Below are 27649 nucleotides of genomic sequence, written 5' to 3' on the forward strand. Positions count from 1 at the left end.
AACGTTTGAACAACTGTGATTTAAATATATCTACTGTTCTCTGTTTATCTGTAAAACTGTTTTAAAATACATCAAATATATTTTATTTTCTTCCCATTCAAGTGATATACTTGTTTGATTTTTATATAAAGCAAACGAAAGTAGAAATTTAACTTTATTATATTATTAATAAATAAATGTATATGTCTTAATACACTCATATTATTTGTACGTTAAACTGTATAAAGTCTACTTAACTTTGTTGTATACAATGCTTGTGGAGTCGGTTATTAAAAAGCGTTGAAAATCAGTATAATTCAAAAGAATTCAACGAATTAAATATGGTCAGTAGCTGGAGCCGAAACGCCTCATAAGACGATATCGATTTTGTTGATAAGTTGCGCAAGCCATTGTAAAAAACCGCTGATTCATGGCGAACAAAGGCAGTAGTGGTCTCCTTATTAAAATTTAGACGATATAAGAGCTGGTGTTTTGATAGCTTTAGAAGAAATTAACGAGATCAGTGAATTGGTTCCCACTTCCCGCGCGTCTACGCAGGTTTTTTTCATACTTTAAAAATTTTCTAATTAACAAAAATGGAGGTTTATAATATTGTTGGAATTTTATGATATTTGAGTATCTATTTATCTAAGCGAGTTTGCAGTTACATGTATGTTGGTCCGCAAAGTTCTCTGACACTAAAACTCACATTGTAGAAAAAAAAATTCAATAAATGATTATTTGTGGGACACTGTAGTTGATATAAATTTAGTAATGTTTGACATGATATGTACGATACAAACTGAATTCATAAAACTAATGTTAAATGTAATATTCCTTTAGGGACAAATTAAAGCCCGATTGGGTGGCAGAATATGAGAACAGTTAATTATTATTATTACATTTCAACTTACTGATAGAGCAAATAGGCTTCAGCTACTCTCATCTCGAGGTCGTAGATTCGATCCCCGGCTGTGCATTAATAGACGGTCGATGTGCGCATATAACATTTGCTTGAACGGTGAAGAAAAACATCGTAAGAAAACTGGCTTGCCTGAGTCAAAATGCCAACGGCGTGAGTCAGGCACAGCATCACCTACTTGCCCTATCGTTTGGCAAATGATCATGAAACAGATACAGAAATCTGAGCTCAAGACCTAAGGAAGTTGAAACGCCACTGTTTTTTTTAATTTGAAATATAGGACATAGGTCAACAGTGCAGGTTTCATCGAAAAAAATATATTCTGTTGACAGGTATTTAAAGATTTTTTATTAATATTATCATTTAAAAAGAAAACACTTTTTTACCAGATTGAAATTATGTATCAAAACTTATAAAATGGAGGACACCGAGGGCAATTTCTGCAAAAACTCTTCATCTTTTAGTCTATATCAACTCCAGGAAAATAAATACAGATAATGTAACTTTTTCTACAGCTGTAATACTTTTTGACATTTAACACCTTTGTCTTCAGTCACCGTGACCACGCACGCTGTAAAGCACGCAAAACGTCGGAAGAATTTAAAACTATTTATTTATTTACACTTCGTTGCTAAAGAAACACAAATAACACAATATATATAAATTACAAGGGATGCAACGGGCGGCCTTATCGCTAACAAGCGATCTCTTCCAGGCATTTATGTTAAATAGTTATAAGTTTATAATAATACATAACTTCAATCCGGTAAAAAGTGTTTTCATTAAATGTGTAAAAGCTATGTTAATAAAATACAATATTATCATTATTAATATTAACTCAACATTCATTTCTTTCATTAATATTATTACTAGGCATAGAACATCCTTGTAATGAAATAAATTATTGCTCGGATAACTCTTTTTAATTCCGCTAGATGGCTCTTTATCCCAAGTATACCCCCCATAGTTAGCTCACGATAGAATGCTATTCAGTTATGAAATAATCAATTTAACCAATTTCATAAACACGCTCACAGTTGCGCACGCGTCACAATAAAAACTCTATTATGAACGTGCTCATTTTGTAATGAATTCGATTTGATATCTATTCAATTTGTTTATTTCTAATACTTTCACAAATCAAATTTATCCTAACTGTATATCGCATTCTTGAGTAAAGCCTTCTCAAGACAACCTTTAAAGTTTTATCAGTGTAAGTAACACCTATTATTTATGTATAATAAGGGGGCAAATGAGCCTGCGGGACACCCAAAAGGCAGTCATCGCAACCCATAGACCCCCCTTATTAGCGGGTGCGTTGCCGGCCTTTAAGAGAGGAGTACGCTGTTTGATAGTTTTTAATGCATTAGGTATGAGTAGCGGAAAAGCAGCGGCCATCGCGGCTCGGAGATGCGCTATTAGTGCATTACGCGCACTCACAGCGAAGAATCGTTTTTAACGGAGAGAATCCATAATTAAAATAAACTAATAATTCATTGGTGCTTTATTTGTGCATAAGATTGTGACCGTTATTTTTAATTTTTTTTTATGGACAAGGAGATATTAAAGCTTCTAAACTGAAATTTATGACGGGACTCGATAGACAACCAGGGTTTAAAGTTCCATGTTTTTTTTTATAGAACAGGGGCAAACTGGCAGGAGGCTTACTTGATGATTAGTGATTACACCATCAGCCAATTTATAGTAGCAATTTCATAAATTTGATTCATATTTCATTAAACAATAGTATTGATATCGGTTTGTTAGGAAGGTTATTTCTATTCCCTATTATTGAATTCGTGATTCAAATCAAGGACGAGGAACGAAAGAGAAGAACTGGCAATAAACTCTCCGCCACTCTTTTTAACCGCCAAGTTTTTTAGTTTTACACAATTTTTGTAAGGAGCTGCAACCATTACACCACGTTGCACCATGTTGTCTTAAGTAATTAATAATAATAAAACAAATTAAAAACAAAGATTTGTCCTCTATCAGTAAGAGGCGTAGTGAAATAGGAGCACGCGCTAACATTCTTGTGAAATAAATTCGTTAAATTCGTATAAGACTAATCAAATATAAAATAAACTTAGGGAAAATAAAAAAAAACATACTGAAAGAGCTTATTATATATTATTAAATTAATACAGGGCAAGTTGAATGATACTTGTTATAGAAATACCAATAAAATACCTTGCTTTTTATACTAAAAAGGTCTAATTTGTCTGATAGATATTAGTGATAACAATCTCTATTCGTCAGCAGGTGGTCCGCTCCGGTCAACACGCTTTGATAAACCGAAACCATCCTTCAATTAGACGCAATCATAAATACATCACAGCTTCAGTATTCCAATTTGGAAATTTGTTTTTAAAATAATAACACGGGTTCTTTACAATAGACATATTTTTTTATTTGGAAAACAAAATTAGAACAAACACATGTGAACATTATATTAACTCATATGCGAAAATATAAAAAGCGGTGTCTTCCCTAAAACATGTGGACACGACCTATTTTTGTGTAAGCAGTGTTATTCGAAACTTTCCTATGTATACACCCTTTTTACTAGGTTAGACTTAAGTTATTATTAAGTTAGGCTAGAATGTAATTTAAAATTTGCCTTAGTAGAGACACATGTATAAAAAATAGAGGTTTTTGTGTAATAAAAGAGCTTTAATACACAAAAATCTCTCTTGTGGTTTATGGCAGAATGACCAAAGCGATGGAACAGATCTGCTTCACATCATTATGGCAAGCCAGGGCCAATTACAACCATAACGCACATAATACTTAAAAACAAACTTTCAACAAATGATCTATTCTTAAAAGGACGGCTACGTACTCGCGTCATTGACATTGAGTTTCCTTGGGCGGCTCTATCACTTTAGGTCAGCCGTTTGCCCCATGTTCTAAAATACTATCCTGCATCTATCTCTTTTCATCACTGTAAACACAATATGCCAGAAAGAGAGGAAACATCACTCTTAAACAGTGCAATTAGACTCATATATTTTAAATACTATTTATCCTAATGAGCAAAGGCAATGATTTAAAATTAAATGTACGTGTGAACTGAACGTGGTCTTTCGTTCACTTTATAAAAGCTCACTTCCTGTAAAAATATCGGTATTTACAGTAAAAATGAGCATTTATGAATAATTGTTTGCAATTTGCACATACAACGGGCATGGGTGCACCGCAATTATTTTAAACACATTTCAACAATTGAAGAGAACAACAATGAAATGAATTGAGTCTTGTTCACATAAACGTAAAGACTATATTAGAGTACAGTGATTTAATCGGAGCTTTTGTTTTAGAATAAGATAAACTTTAAAGTAATTGCGAAGTGAATATTTTAAACATTAACGTAATTTTATTGATTGAAATAAATCTCACTATGTCGGTAGCTCATGTTTGAGCATCGTAGTCACCAATGGAACGTGGAGCAGTCCGTCTGTTTCCATTGATTTTTGTCCAACACAGTCATAGTGTATACTGTATAGAATTAGAAACGACGAATCTTTTACTTGATCTGTTTCAGTATAGTTTAAATCAGGTAGTTAATTGAATCTCTAGACAGTTAATTAAATATCGATATTCAATGTAGTCGCAAGCATTTTGAGTTAAATAAAGCAGCGTCGAAAAGTTTAACTATCTGTCTGACCAGCCAGAGTGGTTTTTGTTTCAAATTGTGGTATTTGGTGAAATTGTAAACATGTTGTCAAATCCGCCATGATTATTTCGTTGTGATCGTGTAGAACTGAGAGCTTAGAAATTCCGTGTTTTGTTTTATTGTAAATGGTTAGCTTAGGTGAGTCTTGTTGCCTATGAATAAGTTTAGAAAACTCGTTAAATGTTTCGTTCAGTCATTGGTCTGACGAAACTTTAGCGATTTGATTGGATATCGATCTTTAATTAACCGTCCATCTAGTTGGTAAACATCCATGTGATTTCTTGCCTTCTGTATTAACAACCGGTGCAAGTTCCCAAATGAAAGTTGAGATCAAACTATGATTTGAGATCAAAAGAAAGAAAGAAATAGTAAACTGCAAATTTCGTAAAATACTAAGCAAAACTGATATTTTTAAAATGTATTAACACATTAATTTCTTATTTATATAGGTGGCTTTCCAAAACTTTGAGTACTTGAGCACACAACATTTAGTTTAGTTTGTACATTAAAATTCAAAATTGTTTATTTTATATATAGTAATTAAAATGAAACATAATGTAGGGCAAGTAAATACAATTACGTGTTACTTAACAAGATAAATTATTTTAAATCACCCCGAAATCCGACGTATTTTTTAAAGTTCAATTACAATTTGTCAATAATTTTAAAGTAATTCCATTAACTGCAAAAGCCACCATTAAACCAAATTGTGTAACAATAACCTGTTGTGAAAAATAAACCTTTTAAGAGGCTTTCAACTTGGAAATGATCACATTAGCACAATGTCTCCATCAAGAATGCTATCTTGTCCTAATCCGGTATCCATATAAACCAGAAAATGTCCAGAACCAGTTACTCTAGAGAAACTGTACTAACAGTAATGTTTAATTATAACCCTTATTGAATGAGAGATAAGATCGAAACGGTATGGCGGTTGTGATGTTTTGTAATTCAATCGTTTGGTTTTGCTATAGAATGTGAGTTTACGTGCAATTATCACAATTGGCTTCTTGGCCTCATAACCGACGCCCATAATACCCACTTACCTCTACCGTTTATTCAAGAAGCAATCGAATTTTATCAGTTAGCTAATTACGTTTATATTAATTTAACACTTGGTAATTGTGTTAAACAAGTTGTTACAGTCTGATAAAAATGAATGTTAATTCAAAGGACTCTCGGAAAAAAATATGTGTTTATATTTATTGTTAAATTAATCACATTTGTAAAATGTATTTAAGAAATAGAAAAATTAAATATAAAAAGTTTGGTCATGCTTTTTCTCTGCAACATTTCCAGTATTTATTCGTTGAATGAGAAAATCACCAATTCTGTTGGGACTACCATCCTTAAATCCTTAATTGGCACCTCTGGGCTTGAACCCCACGACCCTAGAGTCTACTCCAAAGGGAACACAATCAAAAACATCTATGACGAGTGCTTTTGAGAAAGACAAAGGTATATATATATATACGTCTCTGAATACTAAATAATAGAAGTAACGCAAAATTATTTGACGTTGCTTTAAACATTTATTTATTCCTCTGCATTTTTCTATCTTGTTTAGATAGAAACTACTAATTCGGTAGTTACTAATAATTCGATAGAACTCCAAAATAATTCCCACACCAATTATCCTACATAAAAACATTAAAAAAATAAACTTATATGCCTAAGGGCCTGTTTCACAATGTATGGATAAAGTGCCAAATAGCTATGCAACACATAAATTATTCGAAAGATAAAAGTTCCAAATAAGATACTTCAAATTTCATGACGTATAGCGCTATCTGACAGTCGTGAAACGCAAAAATACTATTTGTCCTACCAATAAGTAATAAATAGCTTATTTGGAACTTAACCGGACATTGTGAAACAGGCCCTAAATCTTATAACTAACAATATATCAAGCAACTCTTGTGAATTAGCTCAGCCAGTGTACAAACAAATAGGTCTACCTGAATAGAAATTTTGTTAATGATCTGTATTGCTCGCGTGAGTGGCGCTTTGCTAACCAAGTTGGAATGTGTGCGCGGTACATCCAAAAGTTTAGACGTAAGCTTCAGGTTTCTACTTGGTACCCGTAGACCCAGTCTCTCCATTATATCCGGATTATGCACCCGACCCGTAAGTATCTTAAATAAATACACTGACACAGCTAGCTCTCTTTTGAAGCGTAGCTAACATAATATAGTATTTTAATGAGAAATAATGAGAAATAAATAATTAAATCTTAATTGCTATGTAAGGAGTGAGGCGATTAAAAAGGGTGGCGAAGAGTTTTTTGCCAGTTCTTATCTTCCGTTCTACGCCCTTGATTTGAGAACTGGCAATAAATGTAAATTTACAATTAATTTAATTTTTTGACATTCATAAAGTGTACTTGTTTACCTATATGAATAAAGATATTTTTTGTTTTGTTTGTTTGAATGCAATGTAACAGTCGAAGAGTGCCTACGTCTGACAATGCTTTTGACGAGTAACTTAAGATTTAGGAAATCGTCGCCCTTGTATGTATGTATGTATGTAGGGACTCTGTTTCCGCACTTAGCAACTTTTTTTTGTGTCACCCTTATAAGACTTAGAAAGCCCATTGCACTATTGATTTAATCAATAATATGGTTAGTTACCAAACCAAACAAAAACTAATCTAATCGGTTAAAAGGCTTCTAGAATATCCGGTAAGCCTCTGAAACTAATAGATCACTTGGCATTTCATTGGCTTGTGCGTGACCTCCCAAAATGTGTTGACCCCGCCTAAAGTTCATTTAACAGGTGTAATTGGATTTGAAAAACGAACGCGATTAACTAATATATTATATAAAAAAAATAAACTTATTTAGTTTATATTTTCATGGATGATATACAGTCTAAAGGTCTGTTTCACAATGCACGGATAAGTTCTGAATAAGCTATTTATTACTTACTGGTAGGATAAACAATATTGTTGCGTTTCACGACTGTCAGATAGCGCTATTCGTCTTAAAACGCGAAGTTTCGAGCATTTATCTTCCGAATAATTTATGTGTTCTATAGCTATTTGGTAATTTATCCATCAATGTGAACCCTGTTATAACGTAACTGTTAGTATAAAATTTAAGTTTGGCGCCTTCAGTCATTACCATGTCTACTCTGCTATATTAAGTAGTCTAAGTCATGTTTAATCACTATGATTAGGTACTCTGTGTACCTACTACCATTTTCGCCATTGTCTAATATACAATAAATAATAAACACTGACTACTCTAAAATAGTCGTTTCATTTAACAGTAACTATTCATATTTAGTCGTAACAGTCGTAACAGCCGATGGCGTTGTTATTAAATACTTAATACAATAGAATTCAGCCGGGACCTTTGATTTTGGTCCAGCCTGTTGTTCTAAATGACGTCGTATACGGTTTTGACTGCACTTAATACATTAAGTTAAAATAACAAGTATTATCTGTCATATAAAGAAATAAAACAACAAATGTGTGTACGACATGTCACAAAATTCTGAAGTGAATTTTCCGATGGAGAGAAAAACGGTCATGTTGCGACAATTAAGATCGAATTTCCGACCATTGTGGTAATTAAAAACAGTTTAAATTATCAAAAAGTATATATGTTTATTTTATAATAACCCAAACTGAGTACTTTGTATTGTAGTCAGGTGACTAGACTCAAACGGTACCAATTTTTATTAAAAAATATAATATTTATAATATTTTAGTATGAGTTATAGGTTTTCTGGCAAGATTTCACCATTAACGAACCAAAATTAATTTAGTTTACAATTTACACATTAAACATGTATACTTATGTGTTGTTAAGGATTAAGACTATCGCATTGCTTGAACTGTAAGGAAAGTTATGTGTATTATAAATATGAAAATGTTCTTAATAAATGAGTATAGATATTTGATTGAGAAATGTATTTATATTTGATTGATTGCAGCTGATTACTTATTTTTATGCCCTGCTCCAAGGCATTCCTTGATTCATCACATATCAGTGTGTGGTAATTTTATGTTGTTAATATATATTTATTCCAGGCGAAGTCACTAACGCTTGTAGTATTGAAACCTCAATGTATTTATTATAATAATTACAGAAAAAACAAAAGCGAAACTATGACACGCAAGCCCGGAAACCAGATACTGTAATTCTAGAGGGCCTCGACGCACCGTATTACGCATTAAAAATACCGACTTCAAAACTTGGGTTGTTTAATGTAATGTATATTATATAAATATACGTATGATAACTGTGTACGTGGTTCACTATTATCGAATCTTAATTAAACCCTATTTAAACTAATCTTATTAATTTTATGTATAATTAGTCTTACCTACCCATAACTGGAAGTTTGTTACGGAAGACGTGAGTCTATCTATCTATCTCATTATAATGAATTGTTTATAAATAAACATATAAAAATATATAAATAAACACATTTTTTAAAAACTTCAATGGCTGACGGGTTTTCGTAAAAAATCTAACATAAAATCAGCATTGAGTAATATAATTAAGTTTGATTGGGCGATTTTCAACTGACAATTGAGTTTTGTTGTCGCGAGAAAGGGTGCACTTAGCAAGAAGTTATGAATGCGCAAGAACCGAAATTCGTGATCGCTCCCGGCGCACAAAGGGTATTTTAACTTCTTATACAAAATCAGTTCTAAGGTTGCCGCTTTGTAAGATTTTACCGCGAGCGCTTTAACTAAAACTAGCTCGATTTCACCCTTATTATATTACTTTTATTCACAAAAACGCGTACACTATAAGTCCACAATCTCAGATTAAAAACAATCTAAGATCAGACTGTGACAGTCCATCGATGTTCTATCTGTATCCCAATAACCAAACCCTACGAAGACAATCCAAATTTGGGGACGGAAAGAATGCAATCTCTTCCCTCATTATACTCATATTTGATAAGCAATAAATAGTACATTACTTTGCTTGTGTTAAAATACACGTCTAATTAATAATAAGTCTCTGTAAGATTAATAGTAACAATTTAATAAGAAATTATTATTAAAACAACAGACACAAGATGGAACAGTTTTGAGTGTAACAAAATAACAAAAACTAAATATATGATAAGTACGTAAATATCCGTCAAAATAGCTGTCAAATGTTATATTTATTTTATGTATAAAACACTGCATTACTTCTATATATTTATAGAATAGTATTTACCTTCAGAAATCAGTCGCTCCCGAATCTCCCACGCAAAGATTGTCGGATTTTCACGTTTGTATTGTTCTATCTTGGAAACGACGGCAGGTGTTGCAACTTTTGGCTTACTTCCGCCGATCAGGCCTGGTGGGCGAAGTGTACCTGTAAAGAATTAATATTATTAAGACATTGTATTGAACAAAGCATTGTACGATACAGAGGAAATTATCATTATCATAATATATAAAAATCTCGGTTCACAATGTTCGTTCCCATACTTCTGCAAAACGGCTCGACTATGAAATTTTTATGCATCTTCAGTAAGTCTGAGAATCGGCTACTATCCATATATCTTTCAAATCAAATTATCTTTATTCATATAGCTAAACATGTACACTTATGAACGTCAAGAAAAACAAAATATTAAATTAATTTTAAAAATCTTTCAAACCACTAAATCATAAGGGGTGTCCACACCAAAGGAGTTTTTTTTAATGATACAACATACAAAAATACAAACAACCCTTAAATCCCCTAATTCCCTCTAAAACCCTCTTATTATAAACCCCTTATTTTTTATTTGTTAGTAAACTTTAATTTGAACTCAGAGTTCTAGTTTATATACAGAAAAATCTTAGAAAAGAATGTGGCAAAATGTTCCATGTTCGTATGTACTACTATGGTATAAAAAATATCATTATTAATAATAAATTAATTATTATTAATAAAAAAAAAAATATCGTTTGGTGAGCGAGAAGTGTTTAATTGTGTGTGTGCACAGGTGATTGTGAACCTGTGAACCCAGCTTATAAATTAATTATTAATTTGTTAATTGTATAAATGATTCCACTATTTTGTTAAAACTTTACTTTATTACTTAAAATGCACTGGTCTTTCCCTCATATTTAAATATAAATATTAAGTCATATATTAACCTTGATTAGATGGTGTCTTGGTTTATTTATATGTAATAACTGTTGTTACAGATCATCGTCCAGAGATGGCGCCTCACGCTATGAGTTGACATGACGTGCCAAGTATAGGTTCAGTTAAGGACGTCTGACCCCAATTTTACATAATTATATTATAAATAAGTTTCCCTTGAATCTAAGATTATAGTTCTATTATAGTTTATAGATTATAGTTTTTTTCCACACATAATAATGGCAGATTAATTTACCACGGATAAACGGCTTATATTTTAAAGGCAATATTAAGATTATTATTATATGTATGAATTGTTTTTGATGAAATTATAAATAAAGACATAGCAAGGTAATAGTATAAAACAAACAATATGTCCATTAATTCGTAGTCTTGCCTCATTAAAAGCAACAAAATGGCGTCGTGAAATAATCAAAACGCTTTTCTTCTTTCCCCTAAGAAGATATGTCAAAGGCTAAAACTATTCCACATTCAAAATACGTAATTGATTGTGCCATGTGCTATGATAAAAACCAGTAAACGTAATTTGATTTGCTTTTGTATCGTAAAATTAGTTTTTTCCCCAACGCACGATTTTATGAATATATAATGTATCATTAATTCGATTCAATTACACTCATTGTGAACTTCCGTCTGAGATTGCGGTTTCAAATGAAGTTTGACATAGAAAAAGCGAGATTCGAGGACTGCGTGTAAAAAGTGAAAATCGAATTAAAGTCTATTATAAAAATACCAATAATAGCGATTGATGCAATTTCATTGACTGCTAAACGTGAGTACACGTCGATTGCTTGTCGCAATGGTACGCAGTGATCGTTTAGTTATTCATTTAAGCGATTTGAAATCTTATTGCCAATGCCATAAGGATTCTATTGCACAGTTTAATTGAAACAAAAGGTGGACGTTTGGATAAAAAATGCGATAATCAAGTGGATCGTGCTGAATAACAATGGAAACTGCAAATTAGTATTAATTACGAAACATTGACATTGGAAACATGAGGCTTCAAGAATGGAATTATAAATCTATAAGATGCTTGTAACAAATAATAATTTTATGAGTGTAAGTAGGTTTTTGTGCTTATAAATTTATATGTAAATAATCTAATTCACGTATTATTAATATAATTATTATTTATTTGATTATTATAGTGAGATAAAGAGCAGTGTTGGCCTAGTGGCTTCAGCGTGCGACTCTCATACCTGAGGTCGTAGGTTCGATCCGGGCTGTGCACAAATGGACTTTCTTTCTATGAGCGCATTTAAAATTTGCTCGAACAGTAAAGGAAAACCTAGTGAGGAAACCGACATATCTTAGACCCAAAACAGTCGACGTGTGTCAGGCACTGGAGGCTGATCACCTAGTTGCCACTTGCTTGCTACTTGAAACAGATTCAGAAATCTGACACCAGGACCTATAAGAGGTTGTAGCGCCACTGATTTATTTTTAAATAATCTAATTGATTTATTATTATTACAAACCAGTCACCAATTTGAAAATTTAATTAGCGTCTGTGCGAACCCCACGGCTTTTAGATGAAAGACTTTTGCCTTCTGCCGTTTATTATTCTCCGTCTGCTCTTCTAAACCAGCTTTATAATTCTATATCATTTATTTCTTTATGAAAATTGATGTCTTTTAGAATTTTAAATGTTAGCTTTCCTTACATTTTCCACAACTAATTTTTAGTTTTTGCGCAACCTGTGACACAAATAGATAAAAGAAATCACACCAAATTATGTACACATATTGATACTATTAATGCGGCATTAATTAATTAAACGCATATTGATTTATGCTAAAATATATAAATATTAAGAACTTTGTGTGTACAATTATTTATTAAATATTTTAAAAAGAGCCAATATATTTGGTTAATAGTAAAAATAATCGTAAGGGTATTCCTTAGTATATACGTTATTGTATTTCTGAGTTCTTTTTAAATATACGAAAGATATAGACAGAATATAGACAGCCATTGTAGCCTAATGATAGCCGAGTTAGAGGACGCGTTGCTGGCCTTTGTATTTGAGCATACGCTTTTTAATTGGAGGTCGAAGCTCCAAGTGGTCGAAGGCGAGCCCTCCTTCGCAGAAGGAAATTAATTAATTAATTATAAAACATGTATGTAATGTATAAGAAAATATGACGTCACAAATTTTACTCACAGCAATTATATTAGAATATAAGCAAGCTAGGGTAAAAAATTAAACAAGCAACGAGAAAATAAAAAACATAAATAAACAAATGATAACTAATAACAATAAATATAAATTGAAACCTCAATCATGATACTTAAAGTTGCGCCAAGTAGGAAGATTCTTGTAAAATATATCAATATTTTCATTTATTTTAGTAATCAAGTTGTAAGAGCGAGATAGCCTATCCACTGGACAATTAAACCTAGCAGATAAGCGAACCGTAGGTACTAGAAGACTTGTTCTAATAACTATAGTAATGCAAAGAAAGTAAAAATTTGCCTGACATATCATCCTTTTTAGATTTGTAATTTTAATATATTTTAATACATAATTATGATATAATAATAGAATTTATGGTGATTAGCGATAGGCGGGCGCGTTGAACTTTAATGTATTTCGGGGCTCAATAAAATTTTAATTTTTTATTTTATTTTATTTTTATTTTATTTTTATTTATTTGGTGCACAAAACACATTATAATCTTTACAAAAATAAACTTAAAACTAATAGTTATGAACAGGATTCTAATGTAAAACCATGTGCACACTGCAAAATTAATGTTACATCAATAAAAGGCTCATAACTAACAAAGGTAACATAGTAAAAAAAAAACAATAATAATAATAATAATAAGTTCCTCGACACCAATTTAACGTAACGTTAACCAGGACCACAAGGGTCAGCACTTAACCTACGATGGAGGATGTCTTTAACGACACTAATGAATTTATTGATGTTGCGACAGAATATGTCCACAAGTAAGTGGTTGCTCTTTGCCATCTCGTTATATTGACGAGCCATCCTGGTCAAAGGGTTGTAAAAAGAGATGTTATTCTTATAAGTTTGAAGGGAAAATAAATTGACTTCGTTAGCTCTACGGGCACTAAATCTAATGTTAAGGCTAATGTGAGCTAGTAGTTCGGGAGAGTCTATAATGGAGTGGGTGATTTTGTAAAGGTAAACTAAGTCGAAGACTATGCGTCTGGATTCTAATGGTTGAACTTTAAATTTCAGGAGTCTATCGCAATAATTTAAGTTAGACCGGCCAGGTTTTATACGATAACATAAAATTCTGAGAAATTTCCTCTGAATTCGTTCAATATCGTCAATGTGCACCTTATAATTCGGCGACCATATTGGACTACCGTATTCTAATATACTTCTTACGAGGCTGAAGTATAAGTACAAGGTGCTACGAGGATTTTTAAAACCTTTTGTGGATCTAAGAATAAAACCCAGTAGATGGTTTGCTTTAGACGTGATGTGACTATAGTGGGCACGGAATGAAAGCTTGTCATCGAACAGGATACCTAGGTCTTTTGCAACATCTGATCTGTTAACTAATTGACCATCTATGACGTAGTTCCATACGATTTTGTTTCGTTTATTAGTAAACGATATGACAAAACACTTGTCTATATTTAAATACATGTAGTTCGTCTTGCACCATAGTGATACGGTATTGATATCACGCTGTAATGTTAAGCAGTCATCTAAATTAGTAATAGAAGTAAATATTTTTAAGTCATCTGCATATAAGAGACAATTGCAGGACAGTTGTTGAATAAGGTCATTAATAAAAACTACGAAGAATAATGGCCCTAAGTGGGATCCCTGAGGTACTCCCGATGTAACTGCGATAGGTGCAGAGATGAAGCCCTTTAACGCAACCAACTGAGTTCTAGAGTCTAGGTATGAGCAGATCCATCTATATAAACTGCCGTGGATACCATGTGACGCTAACTTATGACAGAGCAGATGGTGATTTACTTTGTCAAAAGCCTTAGAGAAGTCAGTGTAAACAGAGTCAACTTGGCCACCTGTGGCAAACACTTGACAGAGATAGTTTTTGTATTCCAGAAGGTTAGTGACCGTAGACCTGTTTCTAACAAAACCATGTTGCTTGTCTGAAAGAACAGGCTTAAAATGACTGAACAGATGAGTATACATCACTGACTCAAATAATTTAGCAGCGCAAGATAAAATACTTATCGGTCTATAGTTTTTACAATTGGACTTATCACCACTTTTATAAATAGGTATTATGTGGGCAGTTTTCCAGCGCTTAGGAAACACACCACTAGTTAACGATTTATTAAAGAGAACACATAATGGAATGGACAACTCCTTTCCGCAACTTTTTATGAAAATAGGAGGCAGAAGGTCAGGACCCGCCCCTTTGTTAATATCCAAACTATCTATTTTACGTTTGATATCTGTTACCGTAATAGAAAAGCCAGATAATATATTAAAATACGTGTTATTTACAGCACCAGATTGGTCAGTGTATATAGTTTTATTAGTTTTATCGTCAAAAACTGAACCAAAGTATCGCGAAAAAAGGTCACATATCCCCTGACCGTCTGTCTCAGAAGTATTTTCAAGTGTCATGGTGTGAGGCACTGAAATATGGCCTTTACGATTATTCACAAATCTCCAAAATGATTTTATGTCCTTGGCCAACGAGTCCTCGATGGATGCGATATACTTGTCGTAACAAATCTTGGTAAGAAATTTGCATCTCTCCCTCAGCAAAGAGAAAACGTCGTAATCGCGGGGATTCCCAAACCTCTTAAACCGTTTATGATATAAGTTTTTTTCTTTATTACATTTAATTAAGGATTTGCTGTACCAGACTGGATAAGATGAGAATTTGCTACAACAACTTGGTGTATTTCTTGATATTATTTCAAATAAAAGCTCATAAAAAGCTTCGGTGCACTCATCAATACAAGGGGACGATAAGATTTCGGACCAGTTCACAGACTGGAGTTCAGATTTAATGTTTTCAAAATTACATTTAGCAAAATTAAGCCGTTTAATGTTAGCGCGTTGAAGCCCTTTAGAAATCTGAATCGGAGAAAGAGTAATCAAAATTGCGGGATGATTTTTATCTAACAAACTTAATGCAAGTGTTTCATTGACACTTATACAATCTATATTAGAAAGCACCAAATCCAACAAGCGAGCGTTTGCATTTGTGATAAAGTTATGCTGTTTTAGATTACACAGTGACATTAATTCATTTAGTAGAAGGAGCTTCTTACTCGGGTTAGGGGAAATTGACAGAGAGGGATTAATCGAATCAGAGTAATCAGGTGTGTTAAAATCACCAATTAATAAGAAATTATCCAAAGGGAAACGATTAAGAAGTAAATTTTGGCAATGGCTATAAAAGAGTTCAAGCTTGTTAATTCTAATATCAGGAGGCAAATAGCAAACACATAAATTTATGCGAGAAGTGTCACGTGCTTCAGGAATAAGAGTAACCCAGACATCCTCCATATCACTATCCCACGATGCTTGACGGATGACCTGGTATTTTTTATGGACGGCGAGTAAAACTCCACCTCCCTCGGTTTTAGCACAGGAGGAATCCGCACGATCTCGTCTGAAGAGATTGTAACGGGCGTCAACAACTTCGCCATCGAAAACACTCATATTTAAGTTCGTTTCCGTCAAGCATATAATATCGAAGTTAGAATTTAACAGATTTAAAGAAAATTGAGTTAACTTGCTACGAATTCTGTTTACATTTTGATAAAATATATTAATCATTGTGGAAATAACGTGTGATTCAGTATATAAAAACAAAAATTGATCAAGTAACTTACTAAGCAATGATAAACAAACAAATTAGTAGTAGTAATAACAATTAAGACAATTTAGTGAAGGAATCATGACTTTTAATTAGAATGGCCGGGCTTGATTCATCCTTACGAACATAAATTTGGCCATATCGCACCCAAACAAACCTGTAGTTCTTGTCAGTAGAAAATTTACGTGCCGCACGGTGTAACTCTTTAGCTTCAGGAGACAAATGTTCAGACAAGTATATCCTGCTCGACGACGAGCCGCCAATACCAATATCGGTAGTAGATAGTTTGGTGTCAGGGTGGGACTTATTGAAGCGAGTCAACGCAGACAAGAGTGTATCACGCTGACGCTGCGTTGAGAGGGTAACTAGTATGTTTCGCGGCCTTTTGGAGTTTGAGTCCATCTTAGCTACACGACGACATGCTTTAACATCACTCTCAGATACCACAACATTTAAACACTCACAGAGTTTTTTGAATAACTCCATCAGATTCTCAGTCTTGCTTTCGGGTACCTCGTGAATCTCGAGGTTTAAGTCACGTGAAATCTTTTCAACTGTAAATAAACGACTCTGGAGTTTTGATAACGTGTTTTGAGATTTCGTAAGTTCAGTCTCGAGTACCCTGATTCGATTGTCTTTGTCTGCAATATTTGACTTCAAATCATTTTGTTCTAAGATGATAAAATCCGTTGTCGTCGTGAAGTCAGCCTTTACCAACTCAACAGCTCGGCTAACCTCGTCGGTCACCATGTCCTTCAAGTCCTTTCTAAGCGCGGACCGTAGATTTAGCATAAACGATGAGTCAGGGGACAGTTTCAAGTCTATAAGTTTGCTAATACTGTCCAACGTAACCGGCTGCTTAGAAAAGTCAGCGCCTGCAGAAGTTTTCGTAGCAAAATCACACTCCGGCTCTTTACACGTCGTTATATATGAGGAGGCGCTTGGTGATTGGTTATTGCGACCCCGCCGGACAGGAGTATTATCGTCATTGTTTTTACGCCGAGTTACATTCTGACACAGAGGACAATTAAGTGATGCCAATTGCTCAGCACTGAGCTGCTTGGTCGACCCGGCAGCAACATCAAGGCATTCATAACAAAACTTGCGTTTGCAATTATTACACTTTAAAAAATGATCGACATTTAATACGTTATTACAGCCATGGCACTTCATAGCTTGATTAGATTCACTATTATTCACTTCACTGATTTTACGTATTCTGTATTACTTCAAATTTGACTTATAAAAGCTAACACTATTGTTAAAAATTGAATAATAACACTTATAACACGGCTAATAATACTTTTAATCAAGTTATTTGCTTTATAAGTCATAAATTTTAATACTGTTATTGAGTTGCCGTAATTTATTAGTGAAATGATTAATCTTGATTAATAATCGTTTGTTTATTCATTATCTATTAATGTTTGGCAGAACATTTTTAATTAATTGAATGTCAAATATCTATCTATCTTCGAAATTAAATTATAATAATTTACAGACTGTTTACGTGTGGGCCTCAAATTTTGGAATTGTTTTATGTTAATTTGTCAATCTAATACGCAAGTAGGATCAGCCTCCTGCGCCTGACCCGCGCTTTTTTCGTCTTAGATATGCCAGTTTTCTGAAGATTTTTTTCGTCACCATTTGAGCCAATAGATAGAAAGTTTTTTGGTGCACAGCAGAGAGTCGAACCTTAGACCTAAGGGATGAGAGTCGACGTTGATACTGGGCCAACACGTTAAATAGTTAAGTAAGTTAGTTATCACAGTTATATATTTTTACTAGCGGACCTGATAGACCATCTGCCGACCTGATTTGTAAATCTTAACCAATCAGGGCTCCTCCCAAAGGCATACAAAAAAATCATTCAAATGAATCAAGCAGTGACATACACATCAACAGAAGAATGCAATATATAAGCTATCCTATCTTTTAAGTTAGACCAAACTGCACACGGTGCAAATTTGATTGAAGTGGGGTAAGTAGTTTAGGAGTACATAGCGGACATACAACAAACATTTAGAAAAATTTCTTCAATCAACACTAAAATGTTATAATTTAGCTTGAAAACTACAAAACAAATTCAATAAATTGTAACAAAAACGTGTTGGTAATTATAATTTGAGACGCGTGAGAAAAAGGACAGTATTTCAAATTCACCATAAATTAACTAAAGGTAAAAAATGATTGGATTCCGTAATTCCTAAATCAGTTAGATAATGCACGCGAGCGTGCTTCGAAACAATTACATAAAAAGGCATCAGCGCTCGCATTCTCCGACCGGAATCGTCTTTTGTTTTTCCCACCTCTCCATACCGATCACGCTGAATTATTCATCATTATTTATACTCTCATTTTTGTCAACGCCATTCAAGATAAATTCATACAAGTCTTTATGTCTTGATAAAAGTTAAGCTTACCGAAATGGGCGATAAAAAACTTCGCCGTATATGGGATCATTACATCCAATACGGTCAGTTAGCTATCGTGAATATATCGTTGGATACACAAGGTGTTTCGTATATATACTAAACTCTAATAAATTGATTAAGAGAAAGAACGAAGAGGCTTTTGAGTGGGTAGTTTTATCAAATTAGACTGAAGGCTAGTCGTGTACAATTAAATTTTATAGTAATAAAATGTTTGTTTTATTGCGTCTGATGCGCAAACTACTAACTGTTATAGTCTCCGGAATCTCTCTCAGAATGACCAGCACTGAATATGCAGCATAATGCTGATTCAGACCCAGTCACAACCACAACACCCACACTTATAATGTGTGTGTTTCGTTAGTAATAAATGTTATGTCTATTTCTATAAAATCAATAGGTGCAGATCTTTGATAAGTATTCAGTTGAAATCGTTTATTTGCTAAGATAGTGGTATAATTAGGTAGATTAATTATAAAAAATTCGCAAAATCAGCCATATATAAATAGGTATGTTTATTTCATATAAATTTTTATAATGTAATAATAATAATAATAAGTCTTTATTCATTTAAGTTGGTACATTTTTCTTTTCATAGTGTAAGATTTGGGAACCCTTTTAAGTAAATATACCTGTGTGAGGGTTCCCAGCTCTTCCATAACAAAGTTAATTACATAAAATAATTTAACCAGTTCATTTCCTTTTTATTTTTTACTTGTTAAACCGTTATCATCACACCTGATTGTGTGCATGAGTAAGTGTGTGAGAGAGTGAATGAGTGAGTGAGTAGGTGAGTGAATGAGTAACGTGTAGCTATTTAAATCATGGGTCTCAAAAGCAGTTCTAATACTGCACAAGGCGTGATAATAAGCCAGTCTTTTATTCGGGTTTTTAGGTTGTAGGCGGTGAGAGGGTAGATGTTAAGCAGCCTATTTAATTTATTATATAAATAGGCTGCTTGCATATTGCGTCTAGCGAAGTCGGTCCTTACGGTCTGACCGACTACAACATCCCTATTTCTTTTTAAGACCAGCCTATTCTCAAACGGGAGCGCTCTGTGGGTTTTTAATTGTCATATAATTAATATAATAGGTAAGTTAAGTTATTTAGAATTGGTGTCAAACTTATGATCTAGATACTGGCCCACGCTATAACAGCACCTTGCTTTTAAATTTAATCACCTTACCCCTGAAATAATTGCAAGTAAAATAATGTTTAAAACAATATAATTTACATGTGTTGTCTTTAGTAAGAAGTCTAAGAAAATTGTATGTGACAGCAGGATTGCAAGCCCTCTAGCATATTTTCCAACATCGTGCTCAACATTCAGGGTATGATTGAAAGCCTATACCTTTTGATTGATAGGTAAATTACTAAGACCGGCACACTGATCATTTCGCGGTAATTAAATCTACTAGTAACGTAATCGCATGACCAAAGTCAATTACCTAACGACTAGGCGATTGTGCGCTGTAGCCACGTCAAACAATACAGTAGATTCCAGAAACTGTATTTAAGTATTTTGATTATTTGTGCTGTGATTAGATTTTTTTTTACAGAACAGGGGGCAAACGGGCAGGAGGATAACCTGATGTTAAGTGATGCCGCCACCCATGAACACTCTCAATGCCAAAGGGCTTGCGAGTGCGTTGCCGGCCTTTTAAGGATGGGTACGCTTTAGAAACCAATACGAGTGTCCATTAGGGTCCTTCTATAAAAGAGCCTATCAATTCTTATAAGGCCGGCAACGCACTTGCGAGCCTTCTGGCAGTGTGAGTGCCCACGAGCGGTGTCATCATCATCTCTCGTTTTCTCTATGTACTATAAAGTGTCAACCAACATTATGACATACGATATGAGAGTTTGCCCGAATTATGACTTCAATATCTGTCACGTTTTTATTTTTATTAACAGACTTTTGAAGTTAAACCTGATATATTGTTACATAAAAAAACATACGATTTTTGGCTAAAACCTCCTTTTGTCTATTGTAATTACCATAAATCTTATAATAGAGCATAGTCGAAGGTAATTGGTCTGCGTGTATCTGAAATTATCATGTTGAGTGAAACGCAGCGCGTGATTCTAACTTTTACCGTAGGCTTCAGTGCGCCCTAATTTGCGAGATTAAATGCGTAATACCTCATAATATCTAAATTATACCAGGTCGAACTTAAATAGTTCGACCTGGTATAATTTATTTTTGTTCAAGTCTTCTATTTAATTTTCAAATTAAATAAATAAAGCATAATTATTAAATGTGTTAATTTATATAAGCGTCATAATGGCAAGTCATTTTTGATCATCGACTCTTGACGAGTCGATATTGTTTGCGCTTCAACCGTTTAGGTCTAGGCCTCAGATTTGTCTATCGAAATCATTTGTTTTCTTGTCTAAAACACGATAGCTAAGAGAGTTTTATTACAGTGTTACACAATATCTGACCGATATAATTTTTTTTAAAACAGTTATGTTTATTAATAATTTTAAGTACTTTTCGCAAAGTGAAGCCATAGCAAATAAATAAAGTATCTTGTAAGAATAGAAATGTTTTAAGTATGATAGAGCATTCCCTCCCACAAGTGCCTAATTGTAATAAATTATAACGTATCACCTTTGCCAAAAAAGCGCTGACAAAATAAGATTAAAATATTAATGTGTTTCAATGTAAAACTATGTGAATTAAAAGGCTATTATTATAAGGGCCTGTTTCACAATGTCCGGATAAGTTCTAAATAAGCTATTTATTACTTATTGGTAGGATAAATAGTATTTTTGTGTTTCACGACTGTCAGATAGCGCTATTTGTCATGAAATGCCAAGTATATTATTCGGAACTTTTATCTTTCAAATAATTTATGTGTTGCATAGCTATTTGTTTATCCATACATTGTGAAACAAGCCCTAAGTCTACTAATATAAAAATTTGACAATACTCTTACAACATGGACGTGTCTGACTGCAATACATAAAAAATAATATTACTGATATATTATAGCAAAATGTAAATGTTTACCGATATTTAGAAACAAATTAATCATTGCACATTGAACAGCACAATACGCCGAAAACAGTTAATAAATTTCCATACAACAGTCATTTATGGATGCTTTAAGTCATTACACGGTGCCACAAAGAGAAACAAGAATTTAAGAAAGGTTCGCTTCTGATTAAATTTGTATGAAAAAGCTTTGTAGCTGGCGCTAAGAGAACTGCCACGTCATTTAGTTAATAGATCAGAACTAAAGTGGATAGCGCTCGCATGTGTTAACGATGATTTGGTGATTGATCGCCTTTTTTGCCGTAAATAGAACGCTTCTTCAGAAGCTTGTTAACATAGAATATATATTTACAATTTCGCGGTATATATAAATTAAAAGATTTATAATTTGAAAATTAGGTAGTTTTTTGAATTGTGTTTAAATGTTTTCATGTATTATAAAAATTCATTCTGTCGTTGTCACATATATTTGATTTGATAGTTTTTACCTCAATGTATACATTTGATATATACATATAATATACAATTATATAAATATTTTACATTTCTGATTGGATATACTTTTGCGTACACTTTTTATTATGTATTTAATTGCTTAACAGCTTTTCTACAGCTTCTTAATAATTATATATTAAGAAGCTGAATCTAAACAATTACATTATAAACATAAACATAATTAACAATTATTACCTACTTATACAAATATTAGTGATTTAAAATCATTGATTTGGAACACTTATTATACAATATAGTTTTTCTTCTGTGATTTGAACAAACTTTGGAATAAATGAATAAATGATTAACTTTTAGTATTTTTTTGTTTTATTTTAGATTAAGTTTAGTAATTGTATAATTTTTCAGTGTTACTTGTAATTATGTGGATTTGGTAATACACTAGGTCTTCACCATTCCTTTTTTTACTGGTTTTTTATTATTAGTAAAAATAAATGAATCTACCAGCTGTAAACAAACAAACTCTTCATTTTAAATATTCGTGTTAAAGGATTCCTCAACCTATCATTACCCGAGAACTCAGCGTTTTAAAAATTCAAATTAACTCGCGGGAATTGGAGCATAAAAAGTAAACTATACGTTGTGAAGCAAGAATGTCAACCTGGATAATTCAATTTTGATTATAGGAAACCTTAAATATGGCTTCATTACGAGCTGCGTCGACCCGCAGACAATCATCTAGAGTAGGTAATATTAACTTCCAAAAATACATAAAATTACCAGTTTATATTCGAATTATACGGCGATATTATTTTCAAATTTTTATTCGTCTGATAGCATTTGTAATTACTTGCATATAATTAAAAATTTAACTGGAAATTAATTGATAATTATTATCTCGTATTAATTATTTAGTGTTTACGCTAATTGAAATCTGTATCCGCCTGGTCCACTTACGTTTGTCGAGGATAAAAAATATCGAATTTTTCGACTACCCATTATGTTATTACTTAGCGAGACTAATAATAATAGGCCGCCTCGTTTAAAACTTATAGTTTCACATATACAAGTATATATAGTACAAGTTGGAGGTACATATTTACGCTTCTATAATACTAATACAATGGATCCGTTAGATGTCAGGCAAGATAGGAGTATCATAAGAGCCGGCGCATGACTGACAACATTGATGTTTCTTGAATCAGCGGCTCTACAACGTTTTTAGGTCTGGGCCTCAGATATCTATTTCATAATCAATATTAGGCAAGTGGGTGATCAGCTTCCTGTGCTTGACACACGCCGTCGACATTTTTGGTTTATGGCAAGCCGGTTTCCTCACGATGTTTTCCTTCACCGTTCGAGCGAATGTTAAAGTTGCACATAGAGAGTAAATTAGTGCACTACCGGGGATTGAACCCACGACATCAGGGGTGTGAGTAGTACGCTAAAGCCACTAGGCCAACACTAGGCACTAATATAGCTTGAGGCTGTTAAAAAAGTTTAAAATTTATTCAGTTATAATTCTCTTACTTCGCTTCGGAGTTTGGTGTAAAAACGTAAACAATTACTCTATAAAGAGTGCTTTATTTTCTTGAGCCTTCATCGTACGCTTAGATTTGTTCTATTTCGATTATTATTCTGGTGAAAGTCACCAATTGTTTTGAAATCTTTTGTACATAGGCTTCAAGAATATATTGATCGGATAGTGTCTTAGTATTTAATTCCTTACAATAAGTTGTAGTCTTATTAATAATTAACATGAAATGAAACTCCATTGATCGGTCACTTGGTCACTTGGATTGATTGGTCACTTGCTCAATAAAAGTCATACTTCCCTACGAACTCCCAATGCGTTCAAAATAAGTTGAAGGCAGACAAAGCAATACACCGATTTTCTAACAACTAGGCTAGATTTATGCGTGCCCATTTCAAGGCGGGAGGGTTATTTGAGCTAGATAATGACTTTTGAACTAAAGCTATGCCTGTTAAATACATAAGTGGAATAACATGACGGCCCTGGGCGGATCATAGGCTTCCGTGGGAAACTGACATATGACATTACGAAACTACCACGGGCGAAAATTGATTGACAATACGCTATGTAATTTCAACAACGATAGGTGACAGGCTTGTTTATATTGACTGAAATTTATAGTATTAAACGTCGAAGTGAAATTACGTAATAGAATAGATTGAGCTTAATTGTTTTTCGTTACTGATATACTTCAAAGTGTTCATATACGTGAAAATGGACTGGAATGAACTGGCAGTTAGAAACATGGCTATTAAAACCTACCTACTTTTGAATTTCAATTTAAGAACTCTTTGGCAACCTAATCTAGCATATTGCATTCATTTGTCACTTGTTTTTGTGAATTGGCTGTAAATCTAAAACTCTTGTTACACGTGAAAATGAAATTATGCCTTTTTTGTCGGCTTTCTCAAGAACAAACTTAGGTATGATAGCTTAGCATTTCTAAATGAAACTCCATCTCGTGCCACTATTTACTATTGGTTTAACTCAATGATGTACCGCGTGAGGGACGTCCATTAACTACGGAAGATAACATCAGTACTGTGCGACACATGATAGAGGAAGATAAGAGAATGATCTATCAGCAGATACGGGCAAGCCCAGGTATGAGTCAAAGTCGAAACATATTCCCATTTAGGCGCCAGGAAGCTTTGTACCAGATGGATTTCCCATACTTCAGCTGACCACCAGGAACACCTTCGCATGGACTGGTGCCGCTAAATGTCAGATAAGTTCAACGGCAAAGAATCAAATGCTGTGACATCGTCACAGGTTCAAGAAAGAAGAATATATTGCTACGAACCCAAAACTAAAAGACAATCACCTCAGTGAGTGTTATTTACGAGGATCACCCAACTAAGGAAGAAGTCAAGGAAAAAAGATGATTGCCACATTCTTTAGTCGAAAAGGTATTTTTTTTTTATGGAACAGGGGGCAAACGGCCTACCGCCGCCCATGGACACTCAATGCCAGAGGGCTCGCGAGTGCGTTGCCGGCTTTTTAAGAATTGGTACGCTCTTTTCATGAATGATCCTAAGCAATTTCGCAACAGTCGTGCTAGAAGATGGAAGGACAGTTGCAGACTGGTATGTCAATCGCTGTGTGGCAGTTGTCTTTTTAAATTGTCAATTTATAATCTTTAAGAATCGAAATTAAACCAACCTTCATAAAAATTAGTCTTTATTACATTAATTTGTATTATCATATTATTATAAATTTAATGTGTTTTTGCTAATGTTATAATTTTACTTCGGAATTTTATGATAACATTTGTGGGAACCAATTTCATTGTGATACTTTCGTTTAGGTATATGCTAACTGTAAATTTATTGTTTTTCTCTGGAATGGTTTCGATCGCATTTTGGGATCGTAGTAGAGCATAGAGATTTATATAAAATTTCAAGAGTCATAATTAAGCTTTTTAGTTAGTTTTGCATTTACCTTAGGAGGAATGCTTTGTCAAGAGAAAAGCTAATGGTAATAATAATAATATGTAAAAAAATATCCTGGATTAGGTATTGTAATAAATGCTTATATTTTGATTTACGATACTTTTATGAATAAAAAAGTTGTAAGATCATAAATCTCAAAGGTCAAGAAAATTTTGGACGGATTCCAAAAGAGTTTTTTCTGTTTCCATTCTTTTAATGGGCTTTCTTTTTTGCCTCATACTATGATTATACGGTGTTGAGGAACAATTTTTACGGCATTGACGTAATAAAGAGTGGACACTTAAATATACAGTGAAAAGAATATACGCACCAATGCGTTTGAAATCATTTTACGACTCTTGCGCAAATACAAAGTTGGCATGTGTCCTAATTGTATAGTATTCCAGAACACAAAGGTGCTGCTCAAATTAAGACTACACCTACTCCAGTGCCGGTTATTTAAATAGCAGTTACTGCGAATAATATCGGAATGGTTTAAACACCGTGTGAATTCTATTTTCGATGGCCAAGACAAATCAAATCAAAATCAATCTTTATTCATATAGGTAAACTTTTACACTTATGAACGTCAAGAAAAACAAATTAAATTAATCGTAAATTTACATTTACAACCAGTTCGCAAGTCAAAGACGTAGAGCGGGTAAGAAGAACTGGCAAGAAACTTTCCGCCACTCTTTTCAATCGCCTAGTTTTTAATACAAATTGTTTGAACTGGAGCAATCAATCCCAAGGTATAGGATCATTTAAGTATTCGTCACATTTAAGGCTTTTTTAATTAATTTAGTTTTAACAAGGGCTTTGAATTTATTGAGTGACAGTTCTCTAATTTCGCTTGGGACTTTCTGCCTCGCAGACCCAGCCGAGTGTGAGTACTATGGAAGAGCGTCGTTGCCATGGTAACACGTGTCGATGATAAAAAGGCCTAAGAAGTAATAATTTGAGGCAATAACGCACAGTAAAAAAAAATTTTGAATTTGTGGCAAAGACTTTGATGTGATATAATTCAATGCTATGATGTCGAATTTTAAGATATTTGTATGTAATTAGTGAATACACTTAGTGAACACGTTGATATAATATAATTGACTTTAGTAAGAGGCTTTCCTCGAACTTTGATTTTATTCCTTTTGGAGTAAAACTCTTGGGTCGTGGGGTTCAATTCAGGCACTTAAAGATTTAAATTGGCTAGTAGATAGTACCGGACACCTCAGAACTGTTGCCTTGAGAGTGTCCATGGGCGGCGGTATCACTTAACATCAGGTGAGCTTCTTGCCCGTTTGCCCCATTCTATAAAAAAAATACAGCTAGGAATTCGAGCCAGAATTAAAGATACACTTTTTTTAATATGATATTTTATGATAAGAAAATACTGTATATTTGTGTGTAAGCAAATCGTATTTGTTGTCTTATAAAGATTTGATTAGCTGTTTTTTAGGTAAACAAAATGATAACTATAAAGAAACAATATCAGATTTAACAAAGCGAAAATGCTAATTTAAAATAACCGATATGATATCATAGATTGGAATCATATGCGCCCGCGGCGGTCCAACGCAATGCAGTGGCTTATAATTAACACGCACCAAGTCTTATGAACCGATAAGGATCTAAGCTTTCGTCAATGGCAGCCCTCGAACGATTGCTTATCGCTGATTAATTGCAATTGAGAGTTTTGCCTTAGACCTATCATTAGGACTAAACATAGTCCTGAACAACTTTCGACAAATCACCAATGTGTTTAGCGCTAACCTTTATCTGGATTTATCTTGGCTAATTGTAGGTTGATGAAGTT

At 33.4% G+C, this 27649-nt stretch overlaps 1 protein-coding gene across 1 annotated transcript in view; it reads right to left on the reverse strand.

The window, feature by feature from the left end:
- LOC111001473 (paired box protein Pax-6-like) overlaps window positions 1-27649 on the reverse strand; it is a 57651-nt gene that overhangs the window by 14764 nt on the left and 15238 nt on the right. The window contains exon 3 of the mRNA XM_022271384.2: window positions 9764-9904. Coding sequence (XP_022127076.2) covers window positions 9764-9904 — 141 coding nt within the window. The remainder of the gene's footprint in view (window positions 1-9763; window positions 9905-27649) is intronic.

Source organism: Pieris rapae, chromosome 22 (genome assembly GCF_905147795.1).
Source record: "Pieris rapae chromosome 22, ilPieRapa1.1, whole genome shotgun sequence".
NCBI classification, from domain to species: Eukaryota; Metazoa; Arthropoda; class Insecta; order Lepidoptera; family Pieridae; genus Pieris; species Pieris rapae.